A 23,342-nucleotide genomic window follows, 5' to 3' on the forward strand; every position below is an offset into this window, starting at 1 on the left:
TATACAAGCTTCTAGTAAAAAATGACGTGGAGTTCAAGATAAAAATTTTTATTTACAGGCTTTTAAAAAATAAAAGGGTGTTTTATACATCTTGTTTCAATGCTGAATATATTTAAAGTGATTTAGTAAAACATGAAAGGTTTTTTTATAAATTGTAAAAATAGAAAGGCAATAAAAAATACATTTCAAATTAAACAATTTTCTCAAAAGCAGTAAAAATATATAACAAATTTAAAAATAAAAAAATTTATTGGCGTAGTACTAAAATACAGAATGTGGGGTGGGGGGGATATCGTGGAGGTTTGTAAACGTTAACAAAAATCATTAAATGCGGAAAGGACAGGATTTTTATACCCTTTCTAACTATATCCTTGCGCTTTAATATTAATTTGCATCTTTAAAGTCAGTCTCGCACCCGCATCATTCCTCATTCCTTTAAATAATTTTTTTTTAAAGAGCAATTGGGATCAAAGCAACGACCTTATGGTGGTGTAGCAAGTGTTCTTACCACTACACCACGCTGCCGGAAAATACAGCAAATACAGCATTTATTCCGCATAAAAGTACAAAAATGCCGTTTCGTCCCCCATTCCGCAAAATTTTGTTAACATTTACACACAGTTCCGTACTATCCCACATTCTATACTTTAGTTTTGTCCGTTAATTGTTACAACTTGCTTGTAATTTAATCAACGTAAAAACAAACATGACTTGGAAAATATTTCGCTTTGTCATAAATGAGTCCACAAATATTTGCCTTTTTTTCGATGGTGACTCGGCAAAATACCACATGGGCGTTTGCTGTTTATAAGCGGCTTCGACTTACTTTTTGCAGGTTTTTTTTTTTGGAAAGTGATACAAACTCGGCTAGTCTCGTAAAAATTTTATTTAACTAACTAAAATACAAATCTTTATATTTTAGTTTTATTTTCAAGCTTTTTTTAATATTTTTAACTTGAACCGAATTAATTGCAAGATGACTGTTTGGAAAAAAGTTGTTGTTTTTCTTGGTTCAACAAGAGAGGGTAGAATCGGCGAACGAGTTGCATTGTTTGTTGTGAATAAACTTAAAGCAAAGAACCTAGATGTGGTTTATGTTGGTAAATATTTGCTTAGTTATTATTTTATTATTTGATTATATAGGGGATTTATCTGTAAAAAACCCTATCTTTATAGTACCTATAAATAAATTAGATTTATAATGTCCAAAATAGCTTAAGTCCTACAAGATAATTATTATATATATATATTAAAAAAAATAATTTAAATGAATGTATCTTTTAACTTTTTTAGATCCATTGAACAAGGATTATCATTTTCCACTTCTTACCAAGCCAGTTCACTTTTATCGGCCAAGTGATGTTCCAGCTCCACCTACAAACATTGTCAAGTTGCATGATCAGGTAAGTGTGGTATTAGATCTTACGAAACATTTATATATATAATCTGTCATTAATAATTTGTTGAAGAAGGCTTATTGTTATAAAAATGAACTGGTATTGTGTAAATAAGATTTAAAAAAATTGCGATCTTGATTTACTTGAATTACTTTTGTAAAACTGAAAATTATTTTTATGAATAGGCTTTTTATTGTTAATGAAATTATGGTTTAAATGAGATATTAATAAAAACCCCGCACCTTGTCCCTAGTAAAAAAAAGTCATTTTATTTTTGAAAAAATGTATATATACCTCCAAATTTTAGTGAAATTTTGCTTTTTAAATTTTGGTTGTGAGAGAATGTCTTTTAAGTAAAAAGTTTTTTTGTAATATAAGGTGGATACAGATTAACTTCTAGTAATTAACAATCCTGTAGTAAGGATTTAGTATACACTGTCTTTAATAGCCTAGTAACCAACAGCCTAGTAATTAAAATTTATTTTTAGATTAAGGAATCAGATGCTATAGTTGTTATCTCAGCTGAATACAACCATTCTATCCCCCCTGCTTTGTCCAACACAATGGATTACTTTAGTCCTGGTTCTTATTCCAACAAACCATCCGGCATTGTCACTTATTCAATGAGTAAGAAACTTGATATTTTTTTTTTAAATTGGTCTACAATTTCCTTTAGTGATTTTATGAATTTTATGTTTTTTAATTAAGCTAACCATGTTGTACACAAATTTATGCAAATTATTTTTTTTATATATATATATATCATTTTTTAATTAAATTAATTTTTATTAGGATCGAATTATTAAACAGAATATTAATAATTCATCTTACTTTTGTGGTAAATACTGACATTTAATTAATGGCTTCCTGTTTACTAAAAATTTTTTCTACAAACATGCTGACCATGTAAGCTAAAATTTTACATTTTAAAAAGGTATGGTAGGAGGAGCAAGAGCTGGAGTTCAGCTTCGATCCTTTCTCGGAGAACTTGGATGCATCAGTGTTTCAAACATGTTTACTATTCCAAAAGCTCATACAACTTTTACAGAAGATGGTGTTCCTACTGAATCATCAGAGGTACCTTATAATTATATTTTCAATTTTTTTATAAGGTTTAAGTTTCTTACACAAGTTTAGCAAAGGTAATGTAGAAATTCATTAAAATTCATAAGTAAATGCCAAATCACATTAAATTGTATATATACATTACATTAAAATGAAGTAGTAAACCCATAGCATTATTTTTTTACAGCTATTTATTTTTCAACTTTACAATTACATTTAAATTTTGTTATTTAGTTTATATATATATTTAAATATATATAAACATATATATATACAGGCCCAAATATTTTAAGTAACATTTTATTCCAACTTGTCCATTTTTATAATTATAGGGATCGCACATGAATAGTGCCTGTGAGAAATTTCTGACACAGTTGGAATGGTGGGCAAATGCCAGCAAGGCACACAGAGCTGCAACCAAGGACAACACAAAGTTGTAAATTTGTGCAAAATTTCTGGGAAGTATAAGTTCGTCAATATATCTAGTTACTATATTTAGTATCATAATTTTCTAATTTTGCTTTTCATTATACACTATATGTTAGTACCATAATTTCCTTTATAAAACAAGGAAAGTTTAAAAAAACTTTCACAACTTTAACTGTTAGAGTCTTTGTACTAAATTTTAAGTTTAGAATAAATAGTCGATTGACTTTTTAAATGCACTTAAAAAAATAACTGGCAAATAAAATCAATTTTTAAAATAGCTACATTACATGATACTTAGTACTTACGCTTTTTGTAAATATTTTTTAATTATCAGCTTTTTGTATTTGTTTTAAATAATAGTTACTAAAAAACATACCTCTTTAAAATTTAAGAAAAATCAAATTTATTTAGTTTTCCTTGCATATAAGTTGAAATTTGTTAAATTTAAATGCCAGCGTATATTCAAGCTTAATACAAAAGTTGATCTCAAACTGAAATCTTTTTATTCCTGTTCAACGTTTGAATAATACAGAAACGAAACAAAAGAAAATGCAAGATATTAAAAATCCTATTTTGATCTATTTAGAAAATACCATTTAATATACAATGTGCGATATTCACATAGAACTGGGTGAGTGGCAATTATTACCTCACGGTTACGCATAAATAAAGCAAAACAAACACATATGCTGCATGGGAGGGAAAATAATACGGCACAAAAAAGAAAAAGGCAAAATAAAATCATTTACGTGATATTGTTTCGCCTAAAAGCGAAATAAATAGCTATTTGCTCTTGAATAAAAAATATTTGTCTAGTAACAAATAATTATCGTTTGTTTGGTTTATTGTTTATGTTTACGACAAGCATACACTTAAAAGTTATCCGCCAAATTAATACACGATTTAAGTTAAATTCGTGATCGGTTTAGGTTGTAAAATTACTCAATATTTTGTTTATAATTAATATAAACAATTTCCTAATGAATATCATCAACGGAAAGTTTGGTTTCCAAGCGATTTACTTCGCCTTGCAGTTGATTAATCTTCTTTTCAAGGCTGGCTACTACGGACAGTAGTTTGTCAAGAGTTTTGTCCTGCGAGATTGCGTCGGTTTTTAGTTTGTGTCTTGACAGTTTTCGTTTTTCAATCTTGTTTAATTTGTTTTTGACGTGGGTTTTGTCGGGTTTCTCGAATTTTAAACTTGATGTGATGTTTGTGTTTTGTTCCAAATTGGCGGATATTTCAAAAATGTTGTCAGTATTTCTTTTTGAGCGTCTCTGCTGGCGAATATGGCCTTAAGACAAAAACGCAGATTTGAAAATGTAAACAAACTTGTAATATATAATTTATGTGCTACCGGCCTTCTTGTACAACCATTTTATTAAGTTATTATTAAAAGCCGTTTTGCCTACGACATAAAATAGATGCCTTAAGCTATACTTTATTAAGTTAAGCTGTAATTAAACTTTAAAGCAGCTTCTGTGAAATTTCTTGCATTTTATTGTTAAAGATATGATTTAATACCAAAACGTAACAATGTAGTTTTTAAAATTGAAATATTTATTTGATTTTTGGCTTGTAAAATTTTATGAAAATTGTAATAATTCAAAATATGCTTAAAAGAAACTTTACCTGTCAACGTGTTAAATATACCAGAGTCCCCACAGTCCTGGCAGCAGTCGACCCAAGCTGTTAGATCAATCGAAGGTATTTCCTTACAGGAGACAAAATCCGAGGTGGGTTGGTTTAAAAAGACATCACGTGGCACACTTTTTATTGTGTCGGTGTTCTCACAAATAAGGCGAGCGATTGAGGCTTGTTTAAGCGATGTCAATTGGGCTGGACTGAAGATGCCAGGATTCTCATACCTAATATAAAACCAGTGTTAAAGTTTATGCAAATTAGTGAAAGTAACGTATTTTTGTCACATTAAAACTCCTCTGTGACTTGAACCCTAATTGTTAAGGACTTTTTGTTTGCCATTGCGTAAAAATTTAGAAACTTCGTCAAGTTATTTGTTGAATTCTCATTAAGCTGATTCAAGTAGTTAACCCAACCCAAATGTTAACCGGTTTTCTATACAAATGTTTGTATTGTCTTATACGAGTAAATAAATTAAAGCAGTCTTACCAAAATCGGTCACCGTCACGAATGCGCTTGAATTGCTCAGCTAACAAACAGCCTAGTGTTGGTCCAAGTCTTGAACCAGGCACAATATCTTCTACGATCATACCAACGAAGGGGTCAATATTGGAAGGGGTTTTGTACAATTCTTCCAACTTTCTCCTTACCTTTTACGTTTAATTTATGGGTTTGTGTTATGTATATAACGTCCTATGGTATGGTCTCGGGTATGTGTTATATTTATTTTTCAATTATTGATTTCTTTTTCCATAGTTTTAAAATGACAATTAAATTTTGTCACAAAAAATTTCTAAGTTTAAAACAAAAATTCTGATTTTAACAATTTATTTACTTCTGGGTTTTTAATCTCGCCAGAAAGATCTTCAAACGTTTCTGCGCGGCTAAGATTACAAAAACTTCTCCAATCTCGGTAAAACGGAAGAGCGTGATCCCGTCCTCTCTGGACGTTAAGGGCCCCAAGATCCAGAGCAATTTCCTCAGCCATTGAAAAAAGTCGTTCAATTAATTCCGAATTCATATTCGAATTGCTATCTCGAGCCTAAAAACAAGATTTTTAATATAAAAAAACGATTAAAATCCATATAACTTAAAATTTAAGTGTTTACTACAGCTTAAAGTATTATTTAACTTAAATTACATTACCTTCATTGGCTTTGCAATAAGACCTCGGATAAGGGGATCAATTCCCCCTTCGTGAACTATTCTAAAGGGTGCAAAAAATGCTTGATGCAACATGAGGTTGCCTGGACTTGCTTCGTGCCAAGTCTCATTTAACCTAAAATTAAAACCTTGAGTAACTTACCTTATATGCTGTTAGTTGCATAAGCGTGAACGAAGAATTTATTTTAACTTATTAATTTACTGACCTGTATTTTAAAACGATTTAAACAAACTTTTCAAGGTTTAATAAATTTTGGTATATACTTAATCCTATGTATATTTTTTTTATGACTACCTGTACATAATTGGATTAATCATTGTGTGTCCAAATCTAAAAGCTGCAGTTGCAAAAACGTTTACAATAGAGGAAGGTAAATTAGGGTCATAACCTCGATATGTACCAATTGAATCCATGAAAGGGCCAAGTAATTTCGGAAGCCAATGCTGCAGAAGAGTAAAGTTATGAAACAGGTAATACAAACCATAGCTACCAAAACAAAGTTGGACATCTATAACGCTTTAAAACATAACTTATACATTTGAATTAAAAAATTTACAAAACAACTTTTGATTGCCTATTTTTTTTCAACCTTACAAAATTGCTAATGATTTAATTACTAACTGAGTATGTGATATGTTGCATTTGTGCTCCCACAATTTTTCTGCTCTCGTGGAAGAGTGTGTCTCCGTCCCAGTGCGGATTAAACTGCTTTAAATAACGAGCAATTCTGTTGTGTTCTCTCATCCACATTGTATGCATTGTGGTCAAGGAAATCTTAAAAAATTCAAAAAATAATTCAATTAACAATGTAGAATATAGTGTAGTGAAGAACACTGGTCTTTACTACATGAGGTACTTTATGCCATACCCACTGCATAACATAACGCCCTTGAGTTATGTGTTATAAACGCAATAAACTTCTGCTGATCCAATAACAATTTGCCAGTAATTATTTACAAATTGCAATAAAAAATAACTGAAACTGCTAAATTAACTTGAATCAGAGTCGGGATGACAGTGTTTTTTAACATATTGTTAAATTTATAATCTTTTTTAAATAATTAAATTTACATGTTCGTTAGCACGTAGATCTCCGGCTAAGAAACAAGGAACACTTCTTTGTTGAGCAGTTTCACCATCTCCTCTTCTACATTCGATTGGTGCTACTGGTCGTATTGTACTTGAACCTTCAAATAATAAAATTAAAAATTAAACAGGTTATTACGATACTAATAAAATCTTATAGAATTTATTAAAAACACTGATTGTGATACAATTTTATTGCAGTTTTACTGTATAAAGAATTGACAATGTCAATGGTAAACAAAATTGCATAAAAATCATCTGAATTCGCGATTATTTTCAACAACGTATTAAACTTAAAAACTACATTTTTACCTGAACCTAAATCACTAAACACGTTGTAAGGCAACAGAGGTTTATAACCAACTTCTAATGATTGGCCTTCTTTTAACAGTCCAAGGTCGGAGGTGTGATCTCTTAAATTCCTTGTATCAGTATTTGTACTTCCGTACACATTTGAACCATCCACGTATGAAGTAATCTTATAAAAAATAACAATGTGTTATTTACAATATATTGAGTTGGGCCAAGCAGTAAAATACTCACTTGATTGATTTGTTCTCGCCGCGAGATAGCGCTGAAGAACACGGAAGTAATTCCCGACCCGCACACAGCGCTTGAGCGAGTAAATTCCATACACGAAGGCGAAGAGCTATGATGGTTTCTTCGACCATTTCTACGCGAACCAGACTCAGAATGGTGGTTAAAACGACCATGCCGAGGGTCAGTGTGGTCAACTTAAAATTGGTTTTTGTTTTAATCATATTTGTATTTATTAAAATATATAAAAAAGGTAGATTTGTAAAATTTGTTTCGCAAGTAAATTTATCGTTAAATTAAATGATTTTTTTAAATAGCCAGTTTTAATGCGGCTATAACAATTTGTTATGCGAATTATATACATATACACCATTTACTTTTATGGCACTATAATGGTAAATAAAAAAAACACCTCAGATTACCTCCTATTGGAAAACAAGGGGCTTCCCGTTCACATGTTTCCCTGCATGACAACCCGTCTGAAAATCTCTGCACGCTTGGGGCCTGTGTTGTAAAAGTAACATCATGGTCAACAAACTGACCCCACTGCATAACCATGTGGGTGAAAATTGGGTCCTCGCGGGGGGGTCGTGACCCTGCGGACATCAGAACACCCACGGAGACGGATCGGGGGGAGGGAAGGGTGTGGTTGTTGTATCTGGAAAAAAAGGAGATTGTTTTGTTAAAAACCTTTAATTACTTGGATAAATTCACAAAAATGTGGATAGGTAATAAAGGCATTGTTTTATATTTACGTAAGCAATAACGATCGTGGTCTTTATATAACTAAGGGTTTTTACTTTGCGCTATAGATGCGTTTTGATTTAGCTTGGTTTGTAACATAACAAAATAAAAAATCCTAAAAGATTTTCAATCTAAAATAAGTCTTGGGACATTTCTTACTGTTTACTAGGGTTCCAGGCTATGGGGGCATTAAACCCGTTCTCATAGATAGGTTGTAAAAGACGGTGAAACGGGGTCAAAGAAGCACCCCACATTGCGTGGTGAAGGTTGTTGCAGGTTCCATCTGACGACCTATACCTATTTTTAAAAAACACAAAAGTTTAATTTGTATCCATCTTCTTTTTGTAACAAATTTAAGGCTGAAGTGTTAAGTCCTTCATCATTTATGATCAAATTTTTGTCCGGCATAGGATTGTGCTGTATTTTTGTAGGTATATTATAATGTGCAAGTATCTATGTGGTAAAAACTTATTTTAAATTGAGTTAAAAATTGATTTGGGTTATTAGGTATTAAAAATCTAGTTTAGATTGCAACAAATACTTAATTTAAAAGTCTTGTCTATTTAACCAAACTCACTTTCGATGAAAACATATATTAGCTGAGCAGTCGGGTGGTGGTCGATGTGCTGAACAACCTGATAGATTTGCAACCAACTCGACCACTTCGCTTCCTATTAACGGAATATCATTGTCAAACTCATCTCGTCTTCGGGCAACTTGGTTAGTTCGGGTTCCTTGAGATAAGATAAACGTTTTACATTGCGGTTTCCTGTTATAAACAACTGGCTCTCCTTACTAGTCACCGCGGCTTAAGACGTGAATGAGTCATATAAGCAATAGATACGATGAAACTTAAATTGGCAAAATTTTGAGTTTTTGAACCGGCAGATTATAAGTATTCAAGGTTTATATAATATATAAAAAAGCTTGTATTAAAATGGGTATTTCACTATATTACCAAGAATTTTTAACTTTACCGAATAAAATGGAGGGTTAGGGTGAAAGGGAGTTTACAAAAATGTCTTATTGACGGTAAAATAGCGGTTTTGGCTATACAGTTTTCGGTCAAACGTGTATTCGGTAAAATGGTATTCAATAATACGAGAGTAGGCATGTTTTATTTAACCATACATACTTGGGTTTTCTGTCGTCGTCTCAAATTCATCACTCCGAAGTGGTGAAAATCGTTTTAATTTAATGCCTCGTCGCACACAACATTCGATCATGCGTAACGACACGTCAAACACCTCGGCTGCTCGCATAAGGTCGACGCCCTCTTGTGACGAAGGAAATCGCATTAAAGTGAAGAGATCACCCGCAAACTGACGATTCTCCCTTATGTAAATTAAATATTCGGATTTTTAACATGTAGAAATATGTAAGTGTTTTTGCAAGACTTATGGTCGTCCTGACATCGAATCCAACTGTTGGCATGATTAAGCGTGAATACAAGAAAAGTAATCGACCAAAATATTTGATAAAAGTTATAGGATTCTGAGGGGTTAGAAACAGTTTTTTAAATTAATGTTAACCTGTTATTAAGTTGTGCTATTGTCCCGTTAATTCCCCGATTCACTTCAAATTGAGCATTTCTTACCGTCTGTTGCAACTCTGAGATACTCACGATAGATCCTTAAAAAACATAAAAATAGACTCAACAATATTTTACAAATTTAGGTGTAGGTCCGTATTTAGAGATAGTATTGGAAATAACCTTAACTTAAAATTGACAAACTTTCTAGACTGTCTCAATCGGGATTTGAAACTTAAAAGATTTTACCAAATAAAGTATGACCCAAAAAAGTTAAATTACCACGTGTTATTTTTATGACAAACCATGTTTAAATTTATAAAAAAAAATGCCGTTTAAGAGTGATTGCCAAATATGTTCATCAAAATTTTGATTTTAAGTTTTGGAAATAAAAACCCTAATTACCACTTTGCCGTTTCGAGCGTTGATTGGTATCTGGTGAAATAAACGGTTGAAGTAAATTGTTTAACGAATTCTCATCTGCAGGTTCATCTGAAAAAATATTTTATATTTATATTTGTTATTATTTAAAAAAGGCGGCAAATTTATATTCAGTTAAAGTTTTTTTTTTTAATTTCAAAATTGTTTTTAGTTTCTATTTTTACCGAAAGTTCTTCGAGTTACTTCGTAACTAAATCAATTATTATACATATATAACATGGGAAAATCGATGAATAAAAATATTTAATTTTTTTTTTAAATAAAAGCAACATACCTAACGAAATCTCAGTACATCCGTGACGTAGGCAGTTTGGCGGAAGAATATCAGAAAGTTGTTCTATTATCTCCTCTACCGAGTTTCGAACATTAACAACAAGATTCATAGCTAAATTTAAAGACTTACAAAATAAAAAAAATCATTCTCCATAAATGTTTAATTCTGCAAGATAAGTTAAAATAATTTCGTCTCAAAAGTAAAAAAAATATTTTTACTTTTTTGAAAAAATCGAAGTCATTTTTGAATATAGATGACAGTTTTAATTACACCAAATTTTTATTGTTGTCCAATATTGAAAAACAATATTTAACTTACATGCTGATATAACATCACTGCCACTTCTTGCTGTACATGAGTAACGACCGCTGTCGTCTCGACTAGCTCCGTAAATTAACAGAACACTAGATGGCGCTGAAGTAACATGATATCGTCCACCTTAAACAAAAATTTATATTTGAGTCCGGTAGTCTGGTTAAGCGGTCATGGCAAGGGATTACGATCCGAAAGGTTTCGGGTTAGAGCCGCACCATTGCCACACTATTCGCCCTTGAGCCCGGCGTTTACGGATAGCTCATACACGTCACAATATCACACCCCTACCCAATAAAAAATAAAAAAACCTATCACCTTGTAAGGTGATATAAAAAAAAATTATATTTGAGTCCGGTAGTCTAGTTAAGCGGTCAAGAAAAAATAAAAAAACATTTAATACCGTATGGAACGATGCGAACTCCGTCTTTCGACCAAAATATTTCGGTGTCTATTTCGTCCCCTCCCCCACCAACAACATGACATCTAATTTGAACGTCCTGGCCCGACGGAACATTTTGATCACGCGGTGTCCTAAAAATTGAGAATTTGTTAAAAAACAGTCATAAAAACGTACGTAGCAAGTACAAAAAAATATTACCACTGCTGGTTTTTAAATCTATTTTTAACACTGCACAGCCCAATTGATTGCCATTCGTTGGTTTTTAAACTGTTTTAGGGATATGTCAGCATTAAAAGCATTCTATTTAAAAAAGGGGAAGTGAATATTGGTTTAAATTACTCTGTATACGTGATGTGGTGACATAGCCTTGTCTTTGTGTCAATATTTATTTTTTTTATTTAATGTGTTTTGAATTTGCGCGATAATAACTATGTATGTAGATTGTAGTTGGTATTTTCGTCATATGTATTATAGTTACTGTAAATACATATAGTTATGCACTATAATATAAATAATGAATTGAATAAATACATATTTAATTCACTACGAAATCATAAGATGGTAAGTCAAAATATTTCAAGTCATTTCGTACCTTGAAAATTGTAGTGGACTTCTTGGAACGACGGTAAGAGTAACTTGAGCATTTTTAGCGCCAATCGAGTTGGCTGCTTCGCACCTGTATATTCCAGCATCAGTCAATTCGGCCCTTAACAATCTCAACGTCCCCGAAGGTAGAAGGGAAAATCGTGGGTCGTCAGGTACAGCTCTATCTATTAAATAAAATTCAAAATGGTATTTAAAACGACTAGTTTTAGGGCAAAAACTTTTAATTAATTTTGTATATACAATTTTTTTAACTTGCTTTGCCATTTAAATTAATATTTATATTTACCATTAACTGTCCACACTATTTGAGGCTGTGGTCGTCCAGCTACTTGACATTGAAAATTTACTGTAAGCCCTTCTCGAACTCGTTGATTTTGTGGTCTTATAAGAAAATGCGGCGGTACTAATATACAAACAAAATCCAAATCGATTAAACCGCCAACCCTACTATAATTTATTGATAAACCGTTCATTAACAACGTAAAGGCCATTTTAAGGCTTAAACATGCAAAGGCGTTAAAATATGTCATTTTGTATTTTCTAGTCAAGGAAATTTTTTTTAACTAAGCGTTAAGTTAGGTTTTACTTACTTATAACTGTAAGTCTAGCATCGTACAGCGACGATCCTGATCTACTATTAGCCTTACAAGTATACGTCCCCTCGTCCTCAGTATTAATAGCTCGGATTAATAGGGCTCCGGACGACATTACCAAATAACGCTGATCTCTGTTAAGGGGGCGGCCATCTTTTTTCCACGTAATAGTGGGCACTGGAACGCCCTCTGCTTGGCAACTAAACGTCACGCTACCACCTTGCGTCACCGTCTGGGATTCGGGGGTAACGGTTAAAACAGGAGGGCCTAAAAATTTTAAAACAGTACAATAAAGCATTTAAATTGAAGGTTATACATTTGAACAAGAAAAAAATAACAACCACGGCGCATTTTAATTCGTATATATTTGGTAAGATATACTAAATATTATGTTGAAAACCACAGATAAATTTGTTTACATAAAGGCAATTTAAATTACTTCGAACAAGTAGAACCGCTGAACTATTTACATTTCCAACACTGTTCGATGCAAGACACATAAACGTTGCATTGTCATCTAACGAAGCAGAAACTATATGAAGAGTTTCTAAAATACAAAGAAGATATTGTTAAGCCTAAATATGTGGATTTTTTTATTTGGTATGAAAATTTTTTTTGTTTACTGGTATTATAATTTCAAGAAGAACGTAATCCTAAAAAAATGTTTGTAATTAACAATTGAGTCGAAAGTTTATAACGTAATACATAGAAGAATTGCTTTAACCACTTAAAAATTACAAAAATAAGTTTTTTTGGTCAAGTCACCTGGCATCACGACGTAATTCCTGCTTGAAGAAAGTCGTTCGTTGTTTCGGTACCATCTGGTCACCGGTCTCGGGTCCCCCTCGGCACGGCAGTTAAAAGTGACGCGGTCGTTTATCATTGCCTGTCAACAAAAAACGTTAACGCTTTAAGTGGGTTATCGCGTACAGGATTACAGGTGTGCACAAAACAAATTAGTTTGTTGATCTAAAACACGACATCAGATAAATATGGACATAGTTTAATGTGATTATACAAAACTGCCTTTAACGGTTTACTTGACATTGCTTATTATACGATATTGATTATGTTAGACTCTTGTCAAGATGGGCCTATAGTAGCAGTAAATTATCAGTGGCAATATTTTATATTTACATTGTTGTAATATTTATTTTGCCCCCCACAAAAAATTATTACATTTTGTGGTAGAAATAAAAAAGGTGTGTAAGCTGTAAAATCTGGATAGCTTAGTTAAGTTTACCTCCTTGTCTTTTGGCCTTACAGTCAAAGTAGGCGGGCCAGCCAATCCAGTAAAAAATAAACGAGCAAAACGACTTTCCACTCGGCCTTCCGAGTTTTCCGCTGTGCATCTATACACCCCTGGCAAAAAGACAGTTGTTATTGGCATATGTGGCAAAATAAATTAAGTTATATTTACCTTACTAAACTATATATTACGTCACAAAAGAATGTTACCTCTGTCTGTTTTGCGCGACGTTTGAATAAACAGAGTTCCCGAATTCGTGATCTGAACTCGATGGTTTTCGACCACCTGCACACTTCAAGGTGAACAAAAGAAACTCGTTATCTCGACCCTATTAGTCATTTTAAACAAGCAACCACATCACAAGTATTCTATTTTTAGCTCAAAGCACTTACCGATCGTGTTCCCAGCGAATTTCAGGAGTAGGAACTCCCCGCACTCTACAGTCGATCCTCACAGTGTGGCCCTGTATCACCTCGACGTCGACTGGTTGACTTACAATCACCGGCGCAGCTAATTAAAAATAATTTATATTAGACAAAATTCAAGAGAAGACCCTACACAAAACATCATAAATTTAACCCTTTGGTTTGATTTACACTGGGTGCATGTTAAATAAGTAAAAACTTAAGTCGCTGTACATATAAGACATTTCGGGACATGGCGTTTAAAAATACTTGTGTATAATTTGACTTACTATTCGGGGGAACATTTTCACAAGTTAAATCATTTTGATTTACATTGGCGAGGCCCCTTCCTGCAAGTTGCCTTGGTGAATAACATGTAGCAGCAGCTTGCAAATTTGAAGTAGCTGGATTTCTTAACCAGTTTGCCAGCCATACTAACTGACAATCACATTCTAATTTATTTCCGTCGAGTCGACTAAATTTTTAAAGTAATTATCTTTTATTTTTATATCACATAATGACTTTTAAAATCCAAGCATTTGAAATTTGAAACCATAATCTAATGTTATGCTATGAAAACATAATTACTAAATTAACGAGAAAAAAACAGTTTTATTGCAAAATTTTTAAATTTTGATGTTTAATGTAAGGCAATAACGTTATCTTATGCTTGCATTTTCCACCCGCTCGATAATGTGTGTTTTTAGGTAAATATGGTTATGGTTAAGTCACACAGTCTGGCCGCGAATTACATTACTTTGGCGTGTTTGTACACAAACATAAAATGGAAGATCAGACAGTATAGTTTAACGTTAAGCTAAATGCTAACTTTTACATTTCTGGGGCCTTATTTACTCTACATAAATTATGATGGATAGAGTTGTCTGCATTTAAACTTACAATTTCGGTTAAATATTATAGTCTTAATTTGAACTAAAAGATAAATAGGTAAAATTGCAACACGATAGGCTTTATGGCAATTAGATTACACTTTTCCAATAATAAAAATGAGGTTTATAAATAAATAAATTAAAAATGGTTTCCCATTGAATATACTTACAGACGTTTTAACGACGTTAAAGAATTAAACAATTTATTTGGCAAGGTTGTAATTTCGTTGTTGTGCAAAAGTCTAAAAATGCGTTTTTACAAAATTAAAATTTTTAGTTAATTAATATTAACTTAATATTTTTATTAACTTGCAACTTACAGCCTTTCTAAGTTTGGTAGATTTGAAAAGGTGTTTGGTAGTAACGTTTCTATTTCGTTTTCATGAAGATACCTAAACATTTAATACAAGGTTATTTAATTAAAATACTATAATGTCAATGCAGTTACACTAAGATTTAATAATATTTTAGGCTTCAAACAAAATAAAAGTATATACTACAAAATCTAATCCATTAAAGTTTCAAAAGTAAAAAAATTATTAATTTTTATGTGATCAATTTTGCATAAATAGCTTATTAAAATATATTTAAATGTAACGAGGCGCTTAATATTAAACTATGCTTAACTTACAGTTGTTCTAAAACGTCCATTCCTTGAAAAGCTCGCTTGTGTATATGTTTAATTTTGTTTCGAAATATATACCTAAAAACACAGTAAATCAATACTATTAACAACATATGATCTAAAAAAAACAAACAATTTGCAAAAACTTGGCCATTTGCCACAAAAACTTGGCCATTTGCCACAAAAACTTGCTTTTAAATGTTTTCACAAATTTAAAAATTCCTAAAACGTGATTCATTGGGAACGTAAAAAACACTTACCTAACATGTCTTAATAACAAGAAATAACTGTAAAGATCAATAAAAAAAGTTTCCTTGGACAAAATAAAGTGCTAAACAATTATTGACAAAGGTATTTTATTACTGGGGCCCGAGGTTCAAAATTGATTGAAATTAAACAAATAGTCTTAACTTACAAGTATTTTAATGAAGATAGCCCGTGGAAGGCATCTGCTTGAATGGATTGAATATCGTTATTGTTCAGCAGCCTGTGCAAAAACAACAATAAAAGTTAAATGGGGGCGTTTTACCTACTTCACTTTAAATTGGAATTTGAAAAAATCGTAAAAACTCATAAAACTACTTTTCTAAATTAAATTATGCTAAAGTTTAAACTTGATTAAAAAGGAGGGAAGTGTTTTGTTAAAAAAAGGTGTTTTGTTAAAAAAAGGTGTTTTGTTAGAAAAATAATGCTTTATAATTAAATCACATTTCGCTAGACGGAAAATAATCAGTTTTACTACTTCGTTTTAAAAACCAATAACAAAATAATCAGCTAAAATTGCCGGTAAATGTTAGCCATTGGCGTCACAGTGAATTATAACTAGGCTTAAGAAGTCAAGTTTATAATTAACTATCAGCCCAGACGTATATCAATGTCTTTTAGCCTTAACAGGTAGGCTTAAATGGCTAAGTGGGCCTGGGTTTCTATAACAACATGCCGAGATTTGATTGCCTTTTGTGTGCATGACTGGTGTAAAGGTGTCACATTTAAAAGAACATAGCATGTAAATAAATCTTTGGGTGCTTGAACTTATGGCTTCACTTTTTTTCAAACAGACCCGAATGTTTGCATGACTCCGTCAATCTTGCTGTCAGTGAATGCAAAAAAACCGCGCAATTGACCTGCCTGACAGCGTAGCTTTATTATTGACAGTTCTCACTTATTATATTTTAACAAAGAATTATTTCTACTTACTTTAACTGATTGTAATTGAAAAGTGAGCCTAAATATGAAGCATTAAATCTAGGTGATTTATATTGATAAATGATTATATACATAACCATGTCATTACTATTGGTATTTATTTGCATAGCTAAACAGTGAAGACCCAATCCTTATTTTATCTAGCCTATAAAGTTGTTACTACACAATTTAGGTGGCTAAAAGGTATTTTAATCTACCTACGGAACTGCAAATCAGTAAAAATTAATACACCTTTATCTACTGGCGATTTTAGGCATTTCTTATGGCGCCAGTAAACTTAACCTGAACTCATGGTATATCTGGAGATAGTGGCAATGTTGAGTTTGTATTAAGAGGCTACTTTATACGCAACTGATAAACGCAGTCGACTGACATGATATGGGTTAGTTGGTAGCTCGATATGCAACATTCCCACGTCATTAAAATTTGCAAACGTATAAATTTTTAATACTAAATGTTTGTTTAATAATTTTTGATTTACTTTATTAAAAAAAAAGATAGGCTTTGTTTTTGTTGGCATCTGGTAATAACAAGCTGCTTATTCCAAAACTTTCTTAAACGCAAAACTTATATTAACTTTTAAAACGGAACCTACTAATTACAGCACACGAGACTGCATAAGTCACCGCTTTTTATAGAAATAGAAGCCAGTCAAAGTGACATTGGCTTGCTGAAGCTCAATGTAAACTAATTGCCTAATATAAGATATTATATGTATTATAACTGGTCTTGTTTTTGGTTTGTTATATCACAATGTTCCGCATTGTAATCATGGCTGCCTGTTTTTGACCATTTTTTATGAGAATTTAGATCTGGTGTTAACTTAATAAAATAAAACAATAAACTCTAAATTAAAATTAATTAATTTTTATATTAATATTTGAATAAGTGAAAACTTACAGAGAATTGAGGTGTCTCATTCCTCGAAAAGCCGTAGATGAAATTTCCCGAATTCGGTTAAATCGTAAATCCCTGCAAAAACAAAAATAATGGTTAGGATTTTGTTTGGAGAATACATATTCCAAATTCCTATTATTCTACAAAAATTAATTCAGGGTTATACATAGTAATCATAAATATACTTGAAGCCTGGAGCTTTACAATAACAAAAAAAAAAAATATTTCAATATTTTTAAATATTTTAATACAAAATTGACTTCTTTAAAAAATACAAATTTGACTTCTTCTGAAGGGTTAAGTAAACATTATAATCAATTACTATTGAAATGTGTGTTAACAATGTAAAAAAGGTTTTAACCACATTACATAAAAACAAAACGCTGAAAATGGTCGATACAATCTAAAAAGCACTGGACCATGAAATTACGCAAACCTAAACATCCGCACAGTCACCGATTTTTTTGTTCGTGGTAAAACATAAACAAACCATGATGTAATTTATGTCAAATCTTTAAAAAGTTAACCCTTTGGTCATGCTCTCTTAGATATTTAAATCTTATTGTCAGTTGATTAGGTGATGAAAGTGCACCTGGCAGCTTCCAAATTAGAGTAACTTTTGCTGCTGTAGCAGCTTGTTTTATTGTTGACCTTGTAGTTTGTTTACATTCCGGGTAACTTTATATTTAAAGTGTTTTAATCAGGATGTGTGGTTAGTTTGTACTTCCTAGATCCTGTCTTTAAATCGCATAACCGTCATTGCATTTCCTCATCAAAACAAATCAGTTAAAGTGTTGCATTTAAAGTCACTGTTCGGCAGAAAACAATTTATTAAAAGTTGCTAGGAAAATGTGAGAAAGGTGCACAAAACCATGCAAAAATACTGTGTTTTTTACAAAAATGTCTCTAAAGTTTACAACTTCGGATCGTTTAAATGTCATTCATATAATAGAAATTAAAAAGTTGCTACAATTAAAGAGAACACTTTTTAATCTCTCAACGTTGCAACTGTTCCTTATAACTGAGATAAATATCAATAAACCACGTCACATAGAATGTCAACACGTGCCCAAGAACAGACGGTTTCTTTCAAACTTATTCGAGCACATTTTATTGGTTGTAGGATTAGACGAAAAACGTATTAACTTATTTTGCGTGGGTACTGACTTGTTTGTTGAACGAGTGCACGAATTGCGACGACGTTTGCTTTGTTCAAACAGTTTCGAAAAATCACAGACACAACCTAGAAACCAATGTCTGACCACTTGTCTAAACAAGAGAATACCTTTATTGGAATGCGCATGAGATGCAAGGATAATAGTAATAAGAATTGCACCAAAATATTGAATCAAAAAATGTGTTATTTTAAACTATCAGTCTTAAAAGTTTAAACAATTAATAAAGTTTAAAGCACAAACTTGTTTGCACAAAGACGCCTTAATATTTAAATTGTAAATAAATGTAAATTGTAACAATTTTAAAATATGGTTCGTTCTATTTTTGTTGGTAAAAAAAGATAGTTTTAACTACAAAAAAACGGTAAAAAAATTTAATCACAATATTTATTTTTCTACATTTTTTCGCTATACAAAGTGTTCTGTCAATACCGCATTAATGAGTTACTCCTGTAAAAATATGCACCCGAAATTAGCTAACTAAGTCAACATTAAAACTCAGGTTCACGATGACGCATCGTTACGTAAGCTAAACCACATGACGAATCGTTTGTTTTCCATACAGGGCTTTAATAAAAACGATGAAATTAACACAGTACGTAAGGTATGATTGTACATGGTTTAAAAAACCACCCTTAGAAATCAAGTGAGATTTAATTGTTATACTTAATAAACTAATACCAGAAAAGTAGCATACATGCATCAGATACCGATATATAAAACTTTTTCAAATACCTAATGAATATTGATACCTCCTTTTATGCATAATGTTTAGGTCTTTGTATGTGGCATTTGGTAAGTTAGTTGTGACAAGATAATTAACATTCCTCGCCGCTTACACCTAGTTTACGGTTTCCTAAATTTGCAAGCAAAAATCATCTCGTGGATATAGTTCATTTATTTATTTATCTAATTATTCTTAAAAATAAGACAGCCCGATAAATTTATATGGAACGCTTAATTCTGTATGGATTTCCATGTATAACTTGACAGAAGTCTGTATACTCGGGCGTATTGTTATTAAGGTACCGTGAAGCGCAATATAAACACCTTATTTAAAGCCCATTTCTCTATAAAAGCCAGCTCTGGAATTCAGTTAAAACATTATCTTGTTCGCGTTGCTTTCGTGTGGCTGACAAAACGTTACTCTAATATTAGCATTGCCTGTTATTAAATATAACAAGCAGGTGCAATGTCTTGAATTCACACCTTAAAATTTTCTCCACGTAAAGTTAAAGTTTTATCAATGCCTTCTTTTTTGTTCCATTTAATACACAAGCAGACTTATTTAAGTCACCTTATAAAATGTTAAAAAGTATAATAAGGTTTTTGCTAAATACAGTGTTTTATCAGTTGGTAAACTAAATAAAATACATTTCAAAAACTAAATAGTTGAGTAAACATATAAAACGTTACAATAACTTTACAAAGCCTTGCGTGATTTAAACTCTTATATTAAAAAAGTTATAGTTTGAACTTTATAAATTGTTTTTTAAATGATAATTTCTAGTTATATTTAGCCAAGCGTTACATGGTTATTTGCAGAATAAACTTCAACGCAGATTAGATTTGCCCCAACATTCCAATCCTTGAAACTAACAACATCGTTTTCCCAGAAACAAGTGCACACAGTGTTTTTAAAGCGTGTTAAACTTTTTAAATTGTGAGATAAAAGTAGGGTGTTGGCCAATAAATAGTGAGCAATAATAAATTTAGAACGAACGAAAGACATGCAATAAACTTTTTTTCTATACTTAATTTGAACATTTAATTTTAAAATTACGGATTTTTGAATTTATTTTGATTAAGTGTATGGCCGCAGGGTTCAACAAGAGATAATGAAGTAACGACTTATTGGTTTCTAATAAAGTCATTCAAAATCAAAAAAATTGTAAAAATCTAACCGCCAACTTTAAAATGACTGTTCATTAATTTTATATTGACCCTACATGCATTAACACTGCAAAAATTTGGGCAAATGTGCAAACGTTTTTTTTTAAACGCTGAGGCAATTCAAACATTGTCAAATTAACTCGTTAAATAAAGTAACTATAGGAAAAACAATCTACCTTATTTCGTGCGAAATTGGATTCAACCGAACAGAACACAAAAAAAATCAAATTCGCACCACCACTTAAAATGCGGTCGGGCCTACACAAAAGAAAGCTAACGGGTCAATGAAAGCTCAATTCATTGCGTTTTATTTCTTTTAAAAAGGTGTTAAGTCCAGATCTAAACACTGTATACGCTCGGGTGGGCAATTGAATTTAACCTGTAAACATCAAAATTCAGTAGCGAGCCACTTAGTTTCACACACTATTGAACAATAGGGAGACTTTTCAAACCCCTTGAGACGAACTTGCCCGTTCTAAAGTTAAAGATTTCTTTATAGTTTTAAGTAACCTGCAGCGTGGCCTTTATTGTGCACTTAATAAAATAGTTCAAGCTGTTGTCTTAACTTCTAATTGTTTTGGACGACCACTTGTCACAAAAGTTTCACAAAGTGTCCAAATTTATATTTTAAAACAAAAAATATAAAGGTTATGTAAATTTATATAACCTAATAAATGACATAGCAGATAACTGTAGTTTATTATTAAAACAAATCATTCATTATTTCAACCTACCCAATAATATACTCCTACTCCTACATGAGATTTAAGCAGAATTCAATTTGGTTACTGACAACAAAAAGTCATTCGATTATGTTTATTTTGCAAATCAAAGAACAGTTTCAGTACAGGGATTTTTTAACTGATAAAATTAGGATGAAATACAAGTTTATAACACTATACACATAATTGTAAAATTAACTTGTGTGACCCTGAATTTAACTGCTTAAATTGTAAAGCTTTAAATAAAGTTAATTAATCACCGGCGATAAAATGTACAATACTTTTGGTAGTTTACACAATGTGATTAATTGTAATAACGCTTTTTATTAGACGTTGATAGACGACATACAAAATTATTAATTGCTTACAAATCCCTGCTGACAAGCACAATTAAATGCATTCGCTTAAAATCGTTTAGTTAATGTTAGGATGTTTGTATAAGCTTTGACCCGAGCACATTTTGTAACCTTTCATATTATTGATGCGAAATTCGGTCGTGTGTTCATAACGCAGCGTTAAATTAAGAGCGAGAAAAGGTCGAACTTAATTGGCCTGAAATCACGCCTATTCTGCAAACATTCGCCAACGCAAACAAACATACTTGCGAAGTTCAAGTAAGACAGTCTTTTTAAGTGAGGGTATATATCAACAAAGCATTGGCATTGCTTTTCGACAAAAACTATCAAACTTTAAGTGTTAATAAACACAAGGTTGACTTATTTTTATGTTTAAAAGGTCTTATAACATAAAGGCATTGCAAAGTAAACAAACCAAAAACAAACATATGTAAACCATTTTTAATGTGTATTCTAACATTACCTTTTGTTAGCAATATATATTAAACTTACGTTAAATAGAATAGTCCATAAATAATTCAAACAAAAATATAACGCTAGAGTTTTAAAACTATTCAGCTATTGTGTACTTACAAGATTCTAGTTTCTGAAGACACTCGAGGAATGGCGACTAAGTTGAGGTGCATGCACCTTACAGTTGACATAAAACATATACAACTTCGTGGACAATGGCTCTGTCTGTGATTAACTCTCCGCTGTGCTTCGACCTGATTCCCGCCAATCCATAATAAAATCACCGAGGTTTGCAGTAAGATTGCAATCGCTATAATTCGACTAATGTACATGACTTGATAGTAGTAGATAAGGTTCGGTAAACTTCAAAATTAGTTTCTGTACTTGTAAACAGGCATTTCTCACTCGGATTACATTAATAACAGATCAGCTGAAAATTGTCTATGTAATTGCTTGCTGACCACAACCTGTTAATTATATAGAACATTGCTGGTTAATCGGAAAAGCTCAATGGGCAGATGGGTAAAAAAGCTTAAGTCAACTTTTTTTAATTAAACTGTAATTACTTTATTAAATGCGTAAAAAACTAAAACTGCGCAAAATGTCGTTATCTAAAAAGCGCTATTTTATTTTGCTGACTTGTATGTTATCAATCTTTACGACCACGCACTAACCTAACAAACAACCCAATTTTATTTTTTGCAATACACTATATAGCAATTTATAGTTAATATCTAACGCCTGTTAAAGTTGTTTTTGATCTACTTCAATTAAAATACTATAACACTTTTTTTAAATAAACCTAATGCGCTATCTGGCAAGCTGGTACTGTATACTGTGCCTAGACGTTACGTCATGTCGTCGTAAAAGCTTATACCTGCCTCGAAATATCCCGGTGCGCTGCTACTTTCGCCGCCGTATTTCCTGTCTCTATACTGTCTTGGCAAACAAAGACCTCCGAGCTTTTATATTTGACGACATTTTTTCTTTGACTTTCCCGCTGGTATCCGATTTGCCAAACGCACCGGCACAGCGGCACCTTCCGTCATCATTTATCAAAGCTTTATTAGTATTTAGTCCCTCCATATTAAAACTTATATACTACTTAATTTTTTAAATTGTAGTTTTCTTAATTTACACAGTCGAGCAAAAGGTATTTCAAAACATAAACCAAAACAAACTAGCAATTTTAACTCTAAAGCAATTTAATTACATTTAAAAAGATATAAAAATGGGTGTTACTGTCTG

At 31.8% G+C, this 23,342-nt stretch overlaps 2 protein-coding genes across 2 annotated transcripts; one reads left to right on the forward strand and one right to left on the reverse strand.

Annotated features, from left to right (window-relative positions):
• Nucleotides 1–927: 927 nt before the first annotated feature.
• On the forward strand, nt 928–3,387 carry LOC145751292 (uncharacterized). The gene is made up of 5 exons (XM_082567406.1): nt 928–1,100; nt 1,294–1,403; nt 1,886–2,024; nt 2,332–2,474; nt 2,795–3,387. The coding sequence occupies exons 1-5, from the start codon at nt 977–979 to the stop codon at nt 2,900–2,902; spliced, it is 624 nt and encodes a 207-aa protein (XP_082423532.1). The 5' UTR covers nt 928–976; the 3' UTR covers nt 2,903–3,387.
• LOC145751291 (peroxidasin homolog) lies at nt 3,378–22,557 on the reverse strand. The gene is made up of 34 exons (XM_082567404.1): nt 22,215–22,557; nt 17,499–17,570; nt 15,808–15,879; nt 15,399–15,470; nt 15,088–15,159; nt 14,938–15,009; nt 14,168–14,352; nt 13,866–13,983; nt 13,683–13,765; nt 13,468–13,586; nt 12,990–13,110; nt 12,664–12,771; nt 12,222–12,491; nt 11,918–12,034; nt 11,618–11,795; nt 11,026–11,156; nt 10,629–10,748; nt 10,311–10,421; nt 10,001–10,087; nt 9,597–9,696; nt 9,200–9,399; nt 8,642–8,798; nt 8,224–8,361; nt 7,743–7,978; nt 7,327–7,517; nt 7,096–7,261; nt 6,769–6,884; nt 6,319–6,471; nt 5,992–6,140; nt 5,679–5,811; nt 5,368–5,574; nt 5,022–5,182; nt 4,524–4,759; nt 3,378–4,185 (listed from the first exon to the last, which is right to left on the reverse strand). Exons 1-34 carry the CDS (start codon nt 22,424–22,426, stop codon nt 3,869–3,871), a joined length of 4,980 nt encoding a protein of 1,659 aa, XP_082423530.1. The 5' UTR covers nt 22,427–22,557; the 3' UTR covers nt 3,378–3,868.
• Between the last annotated feature and the right edge of the window lie 785 nt (nt 22,558–23,342).

This window comes from Corella eumyota, chromosome 4 (assembly GCF_963082875.1).
Source record: "Corella eumyota chromosome 4, kaCorEumy4.1, whole genome shotgun sequence".
NCBI lineage: Eukaryota > Metazoa > Chordata > Ascidiacea > Phlebobranchia > Corellidae > Corella > Corella eumyota.

What these genes read in the sequence shown, in the direction of transcription:
- LOC145751292 (XM_082567406.1), top strand. Translation starts at nt 977, where the DNA reads ATGACTGTTTGGAAAAAAGTTGTTGTTTTTCTTGGTTCAACAAGAGAG. An exon ending in CATTGTCACTTATTCAATGA is followed by an intron (nt 2,025 to 2,331) that starts GTAAGAAACTTG and finishes CATTTTAAAAAG; the next exon opens with GTATGGTAGGAGGAGCAAGA. An exon ending in TTCCTACTGAATCATCAGAG is followed by an intron (nt 2,475 to 2,794) that starts GTACCTTATAAT and finishes TTATAATTATAG; the next exon opens with GGATCGCACATGAATAGTGC.
- LOC145751291 (XM_082567404.1), bottom strand. Translation starts at nt 22,426, where the DNA reads ATGTACATTAGTCGAATTATAGCGATTGCAATCTTACTGCAAACCTCG. An exon ending in TAAGGCCAAAAGACAAGGAG is followed by an intron (nt 13,111 to 13,467) that starts GTAAACTTAACT and finishes TTTTGTTGACAG; the next exon opens with GCAATGATAAACGACCGCGT. An exon ending in AGTTCGCATCGTTCCATACG is followed by an intron (nt 10,749 to 11,025) that starts GTATTAAATGTT and finishes TTTTTGTTTAAG; the next exon opens with GTGGACGATATCATGTTACT.